This window comes from Ylistrum balloti, unplaced genomic scaffold, assembly GCF_031769215.1.
Source record: "Ylistrum balloti isolate Yb309-2 unplaced genomic scaffold, AGI_CSIRO_Ybal_v1 Utg369662, whole genome shotgun sequence".
In the NCBI taxonomy this organism is placed as follows: domain Eukaryota; kingdom Metazoa; phylum Mollusca; class Bivalvia; order Pectinida; family Pectinidae; genus Ylistrum; species Ylistrum balloti.
This window is the reverse complement of record NW_026781912.1, coordinates 1,580,225-1,592,854: the sequence shown is the minus strand read 5'-3', so window position 1 is coordinate 1,592,854 and position 12,630 is coordinate 1,580,225. Positions and strand designations below refer to the sequence as shown.

Below are 12,630 nucleotides of genomic sequence, written 5' to 3'. Positions count from 1 at the left end.
ATCCTGTCACATCAGTAGATAGGGACTTTGCCCCCTCCAGTGAACATTCTGTCACAACAATAAATCGGGACTTTGCTCCCTCCAGTGAACATCCTGTCACATCAATAGATAAGGACGTCGCCCCTCCAATGGTTACCTGGTCACATCAATAGGTCGGGACTTTGCCCCCTCCAGTGAACATCCGGTCACACCAACAGATCAGGACTTTGCCCCTCCAGTGAACATCCGGTCACATCAATAGATCGGTACTTTGCCCTCTCCAGTGATTACCCGGTCACATCAACAGATCGGGACTTTGCCCCTCCAGTGAACATCCGGTTACTACAATAGATAGGGACTTTGCCCCCTCCAGTGAACATCCTGTCACATCAATAGATCGAGACTTCGTCCCCTCCAGTGAATATCCGGTCACATCAACAGATCGGGACGCCGCCCGTCCAGTGAACATCCGGTCACATCAACAAATCGGGACGTCGCCCCTCCAGTGAACATCCGGTCACATCAACGAATCGGGACTTTGTCCCCTCCAGTGAACATCCTGTCACATCAATAGATCGGGACTTTGCCCCCTCCAGTGATTAGCCGATCACACCAAGAGGTCGGACATTGACCCTCCAGTGAACATCCGGTCACATCAACAGAATGGGACTTTGCCTCTCCAGTGAAGATCCGGTCACAATAGATCGGGACTTTGCCTCTCCAGTGAACATCCGGTCACAACAGATAGGGACTTTGCCCCCTCCAGTGAACGTCCTGTCACATCAATAGATAAGGACGTCGCCCCTCCAATGGTGACCTGGTCACATCAATAGGTCGGGACTTCGATCTCTCCAGTGATTACCCGGTCACATTGATAGATCGGGACTTCGACCCTCCAGTGAACATCCGGTCACATCAATATGTCGGGACTTCGCCCCTCTACTCATTACCTGGTGATATCAGTAGGTCGGGACTTTGCCCCCTCCAGTGATTAGCCGATCACACCAATAGGTCGGGACATTGCCCCTCCAATGAATTACCCGGTTACATGAATAGGACAAGGAGCTCGTCCCTCCACAGAAATAAGCCGGACATCTCTCCGCCCTTGGGTTACCTGGTCACATCAATAGGCCGGGATATCACTCCGTCAGTGGTCACATCAATAGGTCGTCCCTCTATTGGGCACCTGACATTCGTCCCATCAGGGATTCAATACAACCAAGTCGGACAGGAAAGGCTGGGGTATAATTGAAACAGGATACTTGTATATCAAATATACCTGTCTAAGTTTGTAACCAGGGGGTATCAATATAATTTGCTGGTCTGTTTAGCAGAGAAAATTATTGAAGAACAGCTAGAGTGTGCTAGCTTAATCCTTACATTTTTATAATGGCTTGAGTAAATATTTCGTTGTTGAATTTCATGGAAAAGGGTAGTTAGCATCAGAATATTACAGTTTTACTGTAATGTAGCGTAATGGGATTATGTTTCATTTGAACATTACAAAGTGTCACAGACCAACCTAGCTGAGTTACACTCTTATCTCATGAAGTCCCGTGGTGTATTGGACAGGGTACTCTCCAATATGATCGTGGTACACTCCCTTATTACACATGAAAACATATGGTTATTACCTTTCTGACCACGCCTTTTTAAAATGTTTTTTCTCGCCTCTCAAGTAATGATGTTGTTCTTACATGATCTTACAGATTTATCACCCCACTCCCCCCTAACTCCTCCCTCACCTCCTAACCTCCTCTAACCCCTAACCCTTCATAACCCCCTAACCTCTCACCCCACCTCCTAACCCCCTCTCCCCCTCCCAAACCTACTCTCCCCGATCCGAACATTTCCATCGGAATCAACAACATAAAAGTTGTTTTATTTGTTGTAAGATAAATTTCGACAACAAACTGGTGGTTATAAGTTCGAGTAATCTATCGGCTTTATTTCCCTCGTGTTTACACCTTGGATGCTTTCCTTGGTAAAAGGCTCCATCGATCGCAACTCCAATTTCGCTATATCTTATTTTATTGTCCTGCGTAATGTGTAACTTTGGAGTGGAGACACAAATGTCAGACATTCTGACGGCCATTAAACATTATCTCGTGCTATAAAAAGGTCAACATTATAGTCTCGTTGTATTTACAAAGATCACCAGTCTCTCAAAGAGCTTATTAAAGGGAAGGTCGTAGACGATCTGACTTGGGGAATACATCTGATTTATTATACAGTTATACAATGCAAATACGTTGAAAAATTCTGACGTCCGAAACAGAGGTGAAAAAAGTAACTGATTAAGATCCGAAAGTTAATCCGGGGATTTGTACCGCAGTAGATCGTCACGGTCCGAGTGTACGCTTGACTGAAGCATTTGTATGTAGTCTGAAAGAGAAATATCACGATTATTTACCGGTGTTGCAAAATGGGCTAAAATATTCAAATCACAGGAGCAACAAAACTAGTAGTCAATCCTTCCATCCTGTACCCGGTTCAGATTCTCGCTGACAAACAATGACAGATTCGGATGGATATTACACATATTTCGACCCCCGCCGGATAAAACTGTTAATTACTCAGAGCCAAAATGTCAACAGCAACGTTCCATCGCCGCCATGTTGTCCCCTCCTGGTCACGCACTCGACAGCATTAAGATGACGTTAAAAACGTCGGTCAGTTGTTCTATAGCGGAAACAAAACACTATTATGATATTAGACGTTACATCGTAAACGCCAATGAGACAAGTGAGAAAGTGCCAAAATGATCATTACTCTTGGTTTAGAGGTTAGGGGGTGAAAGATTGAGGTTTTCTTGCTCAAGCCTGATAGTCTAATACAAATCTTTCGTCCTTATTTTCACAAATATTTGGAGAAAATTAAACCAAAATGTGAACGGGTCCAATTAAACAACCATTTTAGACACTAGAAATAAAAAGATATTAAAAATATTCTCAGATATTTAATGAAAATAACATAAAAGATTTTAAAGGAAAAATGTTTGTAAATTTTGATAAACAAGTATGGAGATCTAGTCCCTGAATAGATATGTATATGTACACAGTACGCTGTAACTTGTAAGTCAAGCACTTAGACAAACAAACTTGTTCTTAATACAATACACAGTGGGTCCAGTCAACATTCCTTGTTTTTGACTGGACAGGTGTGTATATATCGTAAGTACAAATGTAACTATATGATATAATTTACAGGTAAATACAGGTAACACAAGTACACCAATAGGTATTCAAGACATTCCACTTGTAGGCTAGCATAATATTGTTTTATCTAACCCAGGACGTGACGTCACACATTTTTAAGATTTGTGGCTTTTGTAATTGAGATTCACATAAATATTTTGTTTAGAACCACCTCTATACACTTAGTCACGAGGTCAGCGCGAGGCGTAGAAGTTTAACTTCCTTATAAGGATATAGAGAACGATATTATCTGAAATGTTATTAATTTAATCTTTTATGATCTCGTGTTGATACCGCTGTGCCTTTGTTGATATTGCATTTTTCGTCTGCTAAATTTTAATACTTTAACGTATTAGTGATTGGATCGATTCAAACACTTCTTTAACAGCGACTTGCCGTGCGTATTAACCAATCAGGGGAACGGTTTTAATCAGTTGTGAGGTCAGAGGTTATGCATGAATCACTGTGCCGTTAGACATATATATACTGCGGTTTCACAGTCGTCTGCTCAGTAGTGCTAAAACGTACACGTGTCTGTGACAACCTCTGAAATCCAGGAATAAGGGATATATTTGATATCATGCACAGAGCCGCGAAAAGTGGATTAGCCCGTGAGGCTCAAGAAAAGGTAAGGAAGATGTCATTATGCTCATGTCTCACTTCCCCGCCGGTTGTGCCCTGTGTCCGACATCTTTTCCGCTATTGGCTGGGAGGCAGCTGGAGGGGAAACACAGATGTGATTTAAATTTAGAACTCGGGATTAAAGCCAAACAGGTGCATGTGGCTTAATTAAGAACAAGTGTCTGTTTGTAATTTATTTTATTATATCAGAAAAAAATGTTGTCGGCATTCTGACGCCAAATGGGTTTATATAAGATCTTTTAAATACATCACCGTTTCAGTAGTAAACTTAACTGGATTAGAATAGTACTGGTGATATCTGAATCATGGCATTCAGAATCTGTCGGCCGGGAAAACGCCGTAGATCAGACGATCGCCGATTAAGATGGCTTATAAAGCCTCTCTAATTAACGTCTGCATTATATGATAATCTGCCTCGCCCAGAGTCTCGCTTATCCAATGCTTACGCCTTTCGAAAATTATCATTTCCATATAAAGGTGACACACCCATTGAGTCAACAGTGACGTTAGGTTTGTTTGTACTAGGGATGAGAAAAGGATATAAAGGTTCTCAGCAAGGAACCAAAGAATGTTGTTCAACACGTTTTTTATTAACTGCAAACATAACGTCATATTGGGCCATATAGACTAGCTGTGTACTCTGAAAATAGACAAAAAATGTCAGGAAATATTTCGATACGAAATACAAAATTTCTGATATCTGTGTATAGCATCTACATATATAATGGCGATAACATCGTTATGTGATGGTGTTAGTATTCTAATGGTTGTCTAGCTGTAGTGTATTTATACTTTATTTAGCATATTAAAACCTTATCTGGACAGAATCCAAGCTGGCTCGAGTTAAACTTGAGAATTATATCTCGGCCTCCGCGGTTTTTAAAAGATAGGACAAAACCATAGAGAAAATGATTGTACGGAGATTCTACTATTTTGTGTGAAACTAACAAAGCTTATAACGTTGTTTATCGATGGATGATAATATTGACAATGTTAAAAGGCCCCCGGGGGTCGGGCAGAGATTGTAGGTTGGTCCTTTGGGCTAAAGCCGACCTGATGAATACACAAGTGAACTTAGCATCGCGTTACGTCAGATTCGTGGTATGTTAAACCCCCGAATTTTACTGATAAGTGAAAAAGGCAGAATCTTGCTAGGTGAATGTTTTGTGTATAGGATGTGTATTTAAGGGGGTTGGCGAACGGTCGAGTATCAACAGGATTCACATCTAGCGTAAATCTGGCTGTGTTTATATGATAGTTAAAACTAAAACATAGACAAATATTTAGTAAGGAACAAATGAATAGTTATATTAATGAGGTGTTTATTTCTCAGATGTAGCAGAAGGATGAAAACATATGGTTCAAATTCTGTGATTGAAAATTGAAGGTCCAAGTTAAGTGTTATAAGTGGTAGTTCTAAATGGCCTAGTTAAGGTAATAAGTTATAGATCTACGGACCTAGTTAGTGTGATAAGTTACAGTTCTTACGGTCCTAGTTAGTGTGGTAGGTTATAGTTCTAAGGGTCCTAGTTAGTGTGGTAGGTTATAGTTCTAAGTGTCCTAGTTAGTGTGGTAGGTTATAGTTCTAACGGTCCTAGTTAGTGTGGTAGGTTATAGTTCTAACGGTGCTAGTTAGTGTGGTAGGTTATAGTTCTAAGGGTCCTAGTTAGTGTGGTAGGTTATAGTTCTAAGGGTCCTAGTTAGTGTGGTAGGTTATAGTTCTAAGGGTCCTAGTTAGTGTGGTAGGTTATAGTTCTAAGGGTCCTAGTTAGTGTGGTAGGTTAAAGTTCTAACGGTCCTAGATAGTGAGGTGGGTTATAGTTCTAACGGTCCTAGTTAGTGTGGTGGGTTATAGTTCTAACGGTCCTAGTTAGTGTGGTAGGTTATAGTTCTAACGGTCCTAGTTAGTGTGGTAGGTTATAGTTCTAATGGTGCTAGTTAGTGTGGTAGGTTATAGTTCTAACGGTCCTAGTTAGTGTGGTAGGTTATAGTTCTAGCGGTCATAGTTAGTGAGATAGTTTATAGTTCTAACGGTCCTAGGAAGTGTGGTGGGTTATAATTCTATCGGTCCTAGGTTATGACGGTTATGATAGTTTTGACGGAGTTGGTTTTTGTTATAAGTCATAGGTCTAAATGCCTTTGATATAGTTGAAAATATGGATCCTGCCTTCGTTATTGAAGTTATAATGATATGGAAGTTTCGACTTCGTAACGGTAAAACCTTCATGGTTTACGTTACACGGATGAATGATTAATGTCACTCGTGAATAAGCGAGACAGACCATGCGTGAACACCACACAATTTCCTTTAACCATCAAAACCGCTATATGCTCGGCACTGAAAATATGTATAAACACTTTCCTGTCAGTTGTGTTTCAAAGCAATATGTTACATAGCTTAATATTGTAGATTGATCGATAGAAGATCACAGGAGACACGTGCTCTGCATATAACTAGGTCAGATACAGCTAGACAACGTTCCGTTACGTTGATGCAACATTCTGCAACCACTTACAATCAATGGCAATTTGACACTTTTAACATTTCGACGGTCGTTCCTGCTCTCTACATGTCGTACATGTTGTTGTAAGCACGTATGTTGGGCTACCACGCCCATTGTCACGTGACATTGTCGTATGAGAGCAGACATCCTGTTGAATACATTTTAAGCATATAGATTCGTCACCCTCAAACGTCTTATATACCTCCTATATAAAAATCTACGCATGTGGTCCTGTTCACACACGGGTGGTGTTATAAAGCTCCTCAGTAAAATATATCGTCGAAATTCCTGGGGGATTCCGGTCAATCTATCATCACATCGTACATAGCAGATGCTACTTCCCGTTAACAATTAATGAAAGAGTCTTGGTTAGATATACATTTTATGTAAGGAGGGATCCATGAGAAAAAACAGGTTGTATTAGGAATCGAACTAGTTGGCGTGGATTTGTTTTAATCTGGCGCACTCCTCCTCCCCCTTCCGCGTTTGACCAATCACAAATGAAAAACGCCAAGATTTGAGTAAATTTAGTAGCATTTTTGGTAGATTATTGTATAAATGGACATAGCATAAAGATTACATCGAATCGATTTCAGCATGAAAGAAACTTTGTAGATTTTTAACAGAATGTGATTTTCAGTATATTCAGGTATATAGCTGTTGTATTTTTCAGGTTCACAGTAAATACTCTCCACAACTGGCTGGTGAAGTACTCCAATGGGTCCAACAGAACACCGGGGAGTCATTCAATACTGATGGTAAAATGGAGAACTTCTGTGATGTTCTGGAGGACGGATACATTTTGGGCATGTACGTAGTAGTCCTCGACATGCAGACACCCCACCCACCCATCCTCACATTTTCTAAAAGAAAATGCTCAGTGTTCTACATTGACTTTACTCTTACAAAAATTCCGTCAGAGGCATGTCTGAGAAATTCAGTTATTTCTCCTTTGGAATACAAACTTCTGTGCAGAGATCGCTATTCCTGTCCTTTATAAAGTAAGGGAAATAAGGGACTCAGTCCTGGGTCGGCAATCTGACGATAATTGTAGGAATGAAATCGTCGTTATGACATGCATGCCACAAACGGTTCGACATGTCCGTGGAGAGTATAACCTAGGGTTTAGAAGTTGTATATCTAGGGAGAATAACCCTTAAAGTTTGAAGTTGTATATCGGAAGAGCATGACCCTTGGTTTTTGAAATTGTGTTTTTAGATTGTAACCCTTTGGTTTCTGAGACTTTATTTCAAAACATCCCTTAGATTGTGAATTAGTATATCGAGAGTGTAACCCTAGGTTTTGAAGTTGATATCTGGAGAGTATAACATTGAATTCTAGATTTATATTTCAAAAGCTTGAGTCTTGCATTTTAGATGTTGTCTTTTGAAAGTTTGGCCATTAGATTTTGCCATTTCAAACCGAGAGAGTAAACTTTTGGACTTCTAAGCTGTTCATGGGAATATATAACCCTGGAGTTTTGAAGTTCTGTATCCAGAGTTTAAACCGCGGAATTTTGAAGTTGAATAGTTAGACATCAAACTTGTATTTGGAAAAGATAGAAGTAACACCATACATATTTTCACATTTCTGTCGTTTGTATTTGAAAATGAACCTCCTCCATATCCACCCATTGGGTTTTATATTTCTACTTTATATTATTTCAACGAACATTGGCGTTGTCAATTCTTTCCAAATTGAGGGATTTTTCTGCATCGGATACATTTTCAGGGACCAGTACGAGACTTTAGTACTCTGTACATTGAGATTTTCATCACAGGGACTTTTGTCATTCCTCAGATTAATTTCTTTTGTCGCTGCTTTTCAGTTACTTGTCACCAGCTTTGTTTTTGGTGATTTTTCTGGTATAATTACACTGCCACATTATTATGACTCCTCATAAAATCGCACTGGAAATAATACAAAAAATCAACTACTGATTTAAAAACTAATTGCTAACTTGGTATATTTTGTTTTTCTTTGTGTTGGTACAGTTTGATCACGAAACTTGGCTACACCAAAATATCTGCCTCTCTACTATCAAAACGACAAACTGCGCCCTTTAAAAAGATGGAACTTGTAGGAAAATTCATCGATGGAGTCCGAGCATTGGGCGTGGATGCTCACAACTCCTTTCAAACAGTTGATCTGACTGATAGAACGAACCCTAACCAAGTGGTTATTTGTCTGGACGCTCTTGGTAGGAAGGTATGCATTTAGAACATAATGTTAGGCAGATGATCAAAATATCGATGTCAGCTTGTTTTTATTGAAATACAAGTTAATGTCATTAATTCGATTTTTAATCAAACAAATTCAATAATAATTGATTAAATTAAAATGTATCTACACTGGGAAAGCTGTTAATTTTGTATTAAGAAAGAAAGTAGTTTAAATGTTTTCAAAACGATAAATGAATATCAGCAGATGAATATCTTCTTTTTAGTGATGCAGTCTAGATAAAAACCTAATATCTGCCAAATATAACACTGAGAAACAATTATATAATTACCGCGGCCATTTTTAATAGTACGCACGTCTATTTTTAGATGGGAACATTTGGAGTGAAGGAAGCTCAACAAAATAAGCGACAATTTTCAAAGGAACAACTTGATGCTGGGAAAAATGTTATCAGCTTACAGTACGGTTCGAACCAAGGAGCAACCCAAGCAGGACAAAACTTCGGATGTCAGCGACATATTTATGAACCAGAGAAAAAGCAGTAGAAATTTAAAAGCACAGAGCTTCAAATTTTAATCTGACACAAGGAAATACATTTTGCAAGAGTTATATGTCGAGAGAACATTTCAGTTTATACATAAACTTTGTCTTAAAGAAACAAATGTTCGGAGTTACTTCATGGGAGATTGATATTTTATACATGTGTTCATTAAGCCATCAGGTGGTACACATATGTGTTTTTTGGTTTGTACACGTGTGTATACGTAAACACTGGTGCTAAACGTAAGGGTGGAAGTGTATGTTTCTGTAAACTGTCGCAGAACACGTGATGCATGTGTACATTGACACTCATGTAGTCGGACATCCGTTCTGAAGAGGAGCACAACAACATCTTGGCCGATAAGAGGAGAAAACGGTCTAAAAACTTGAAACGCTTAAGAGACGTGCGTAAGTTGACGGGAGAGTGTGCGAGAAAATGGGGAGATATACTTGGAAACATATTCGTTCAGTTGACCAATGCCTTACAAGTTCTTCATATTCTACATGTTGCCTTCTCCATTTGGGGACCAAAGTCATCACTTAACTTGTTACTTACATTTAATAGAAATAAAGATGCAATTTGAAATGCCTCGTGTTTGATTTGTGTATCGTCCATGATACCGGATGTGTTGTATTATTAGAAAGGTATTTTAGTCCACTCTCTCTAAGTTTAATGCCGGCGTGTGTAGATATTACTTGTCAACTCGGTAAAATCAAATCGAGTCGTTCCGTTTAGCAGACGCCGAATGTGAACATTCAGGGAAGTTCCTTAATGATAAAGGTAAACACATATTTCCGGGTTCGTGATAAAATACGACTTCTACCTAGATCTGGTGCTACAAAGCACTTCCCTGGTTGTAAATAAATAGTTTTTCACAAAGTTGTTAAAAAACATATATAGATAGACAGAGAGAGACATATTTATACTTGGGTCACGCGGTATCCGCATTTCAACTCGCTTTTATACAAATTCAGTTTGAAATATTAACATGTGTAAACCGTAAACATCAGTGAAAACCTGATTAATTTTGATTTTTTGGCACATTTCACAATAGCGAACTCTTGGTAAGTACTCTATCTTAAGCTGATGGAGCTTAGTAAAAAATGGCTCTTAAAAAACCGTGACGTTTAATTGGCCAGTCCTGACAATGGAATAGAACCGACATTTTCTAATTATGTTGAGAATTAGAAGCCATTTCCATTGATCGAACACTGGGTAAATCCTTTCTAAATGAAGACGAAGCTCGTTATTCTTCCCGTAGGCAATGTTTAACCTAGCCAAGAAGTATGTGAAACTCAAAACACACCCTTTTTGGTGACGTAGGAACTGTCTGCGTGCATCGTAGAAATAAGAGTAGTTGTGTGTAATTTGTTTGTGTGTAGGGGGGTGTCTTACTGAATGAATAACTTTACCGTTAAAATGGGTTTTTATAATCCGGTAAAATTAAACTTAAAAATGTGAAATATATAGCTCACTGGCCTATAAATAACACAGCAGTTTGTCACTGCTTTAGATGAATGCCCACTGCGTGTTTCGGATGGACGTACGAATGTCCTTCACAACTGTGCGAGTACATGGCAAACAAGCACTAGAAATTGAAAAAATGAAAATGGACATGAATATCGACATCAAGGTGTTAACATTAGGAATATCGACATCAAGGTGTTAACATTAGGAATATCGACACCAAGGTGTTAACATTAGGAATATCGACATCAAGGTGTTAACATTACGAATATCGACATCAAGGTGTTAATATCGACATCAAGGTGTTAACATTAGGAATATCGACATCAAGGTGTTAATATCGACATCAAGGTGTTAACATTAGGAATATCGACATCAAGGTGTTAATATCGAGATCAAGGTGTTAACATTAGGAATATCGACATCAAGGTGTTAACATTAGGAATATCGACATCAAGGTGTTAACATTAGGAATATCGACATCAAGGTGTTAACATTAGGAATATCGACATCAAGGTGTTATCGTCTACAAAGAGGAAGATTGCTGTTTGTAACGCGGTGTAAATTATTTGTATGAAGTCAGGAAATTTATATTGTCGGTTTTAGCTGACCCGAAACGATGGCCATGAACGACGGCATATCAAATCGCAACTTTAATTGAAAGAGACCAATATATTTTGTATATGGAGGTACTTTTTTGTGCGTACAAATAAAAGTTGCACTGTATTACAAAGGAGGTGTTATCACGTAACTTTGCTGTATAGGAATGGGAGGTTTTTATAACCTTGATATTTTATAGCAAAACAGGGCTATGCATTTAAAAGAAATATGCTACTAAAACGAGAAGACTGGCATGTATTTTACAATTTTAACATGGACAACATATAGGACCTTTACAGCATTGTCGAGGAATACCAAGCAGAGGTTTACTGCATATTGAAATTACGTATCAAATATCATCTTGGCGTCGGGAGGCAGAATCAATAATTATTATACGGAGTATTTTTTCTGATCAATACAACAACAATGAAAAACCCGTGACATTTACATGTACTGCTCGTAATGTGTCGCTAGCAATAACAGAGCTGTGTGGAAATTATTTGTGTGGGAGAAAATCATTAGTCGAATGCATTCCGTAGACACAGGGGATTGCAAACCAGGTGATGTTGTTTTGATTTGTATTTACGTGTTAGCACTTTTCCTACAGGGTTTGGAGTCAGTTACAAATTAGCGTAAATTGATATTTACAAGAGTAATGAAATTATTTGTATATGAATATCTGTTGATTCAGCAAACAAGAACTGCCATTTAATAATGATAAGTATATCTCTTTATATCAACTGGTACATCACTATAACTCGGATTATATCACATAACAGATATAACGTACGGGTACATTACTACAATATCTATATCGTAATAACTAGGATTTAAGATAACCAGTATTGAACTGGTATCTGGGATGTCTTCATCCTAGAATTAGGATTAAGACCAAACGTTAAGTAGGAAATCCATTCCCGGTACATGACGACATCATTGAAGTAACTGGTACGGTGTCAGGATTAGTTCTATAATCGATACAATATCTGCTCCCTCCCCTCCTCAGTCATTAATAAATGTAGAACCGAATGACAAGCATCCATTGGTCGACTGTAGGATGACATTGTCGTCAAATGGCAGTTATTATTATATTCATGCTTGACGCGGTGACATTTTACATATTGAGCAATGTTTTAGCTAAATATCGTAAGAGTAGTTTCCCTTTGAAAATAAAATCTATAAGCGTTTTGATATACCGTCAGAGTAATCTCCCCTCGGATACAATCAAAACCGAGCGTATAAAATAGCGTTTAAAGTGGGGTTATAGCCACGTGATCTTAACTATATATACTAAACAAAAAAAGACAGGTAACACCACTTTATTCTGTGATTAATTAATTAACCCCTTCATAAATCCTTACCAATCATGTACGAATAAAGTAATTGATCAATTCTGATAAAACTGCAGTCATGGTTCATTATAAAACTTTGCGTTCAGTTGATTTTATTCGACTGTAAAGACGTTGGGGTCAGTTTCAAAGGTAACACCATTAGTAACGGGTATGGCCACCGTTTGCGA

At 38.6% G+C, this 12,630-nt stretch overlaps 1 protein-coding gene across 1 annotated transcript; it reads left to right on the top strand.

Moving 5' to 3' along the window:
- Positions 1-3,642: 3,642 nt before the first annotated feature.
- LOC132559059 (myophilin-like) lies at positions 3,643-9,629 on the top strand. Its single transcript, XM_060223670.1, has 4 exons — positions 3,643-3,804; positions 6,996-7,132; positions 8,317-8,530; positions 8,872-9,629. Exons 1-4 carry the CDS (start codon positions 3,757-3,759, stop codon positions 9,046-9,048), a joined length of 576 nt encoding a protein of 191 aa, XP_060079653.1. The 5' UTR covers positions 3,643-3,756; the 3' UTR covers positions 9,049-9,629.
- The last annotated feature ends 3,001 nt before the right edge of the window (positions 9,630-12,630 follow it).

What these genes read in the sequence shown, in the direction of transcription:
- LOC132559059 (XM_060223670.1), top strand. Translation starts at nt 3,757, where the DNA reads ATGCACAGAGCCGCGAAAAGTGGATTAGCCCGTGAGGCTCAAGAAAAG. An exon ending in CCCGTGAGGCTCAAGAAAAG is followed by an intron (nt 3,805 to 6,995) that starts GTAAGGAAGATG and finishes TGTATTTTTCAG; the next exon opens with GTTCACAGTAAATACTCTCC. An exon ending in GACGGATACATTTTGGGCAT is followed by an intron (nt 7,133 to 8,316) that starts GTACGTAGTAGT and finishes GTGTTGGTACAG; the next exon opens with TTTGATCACGAAACTTGGCT.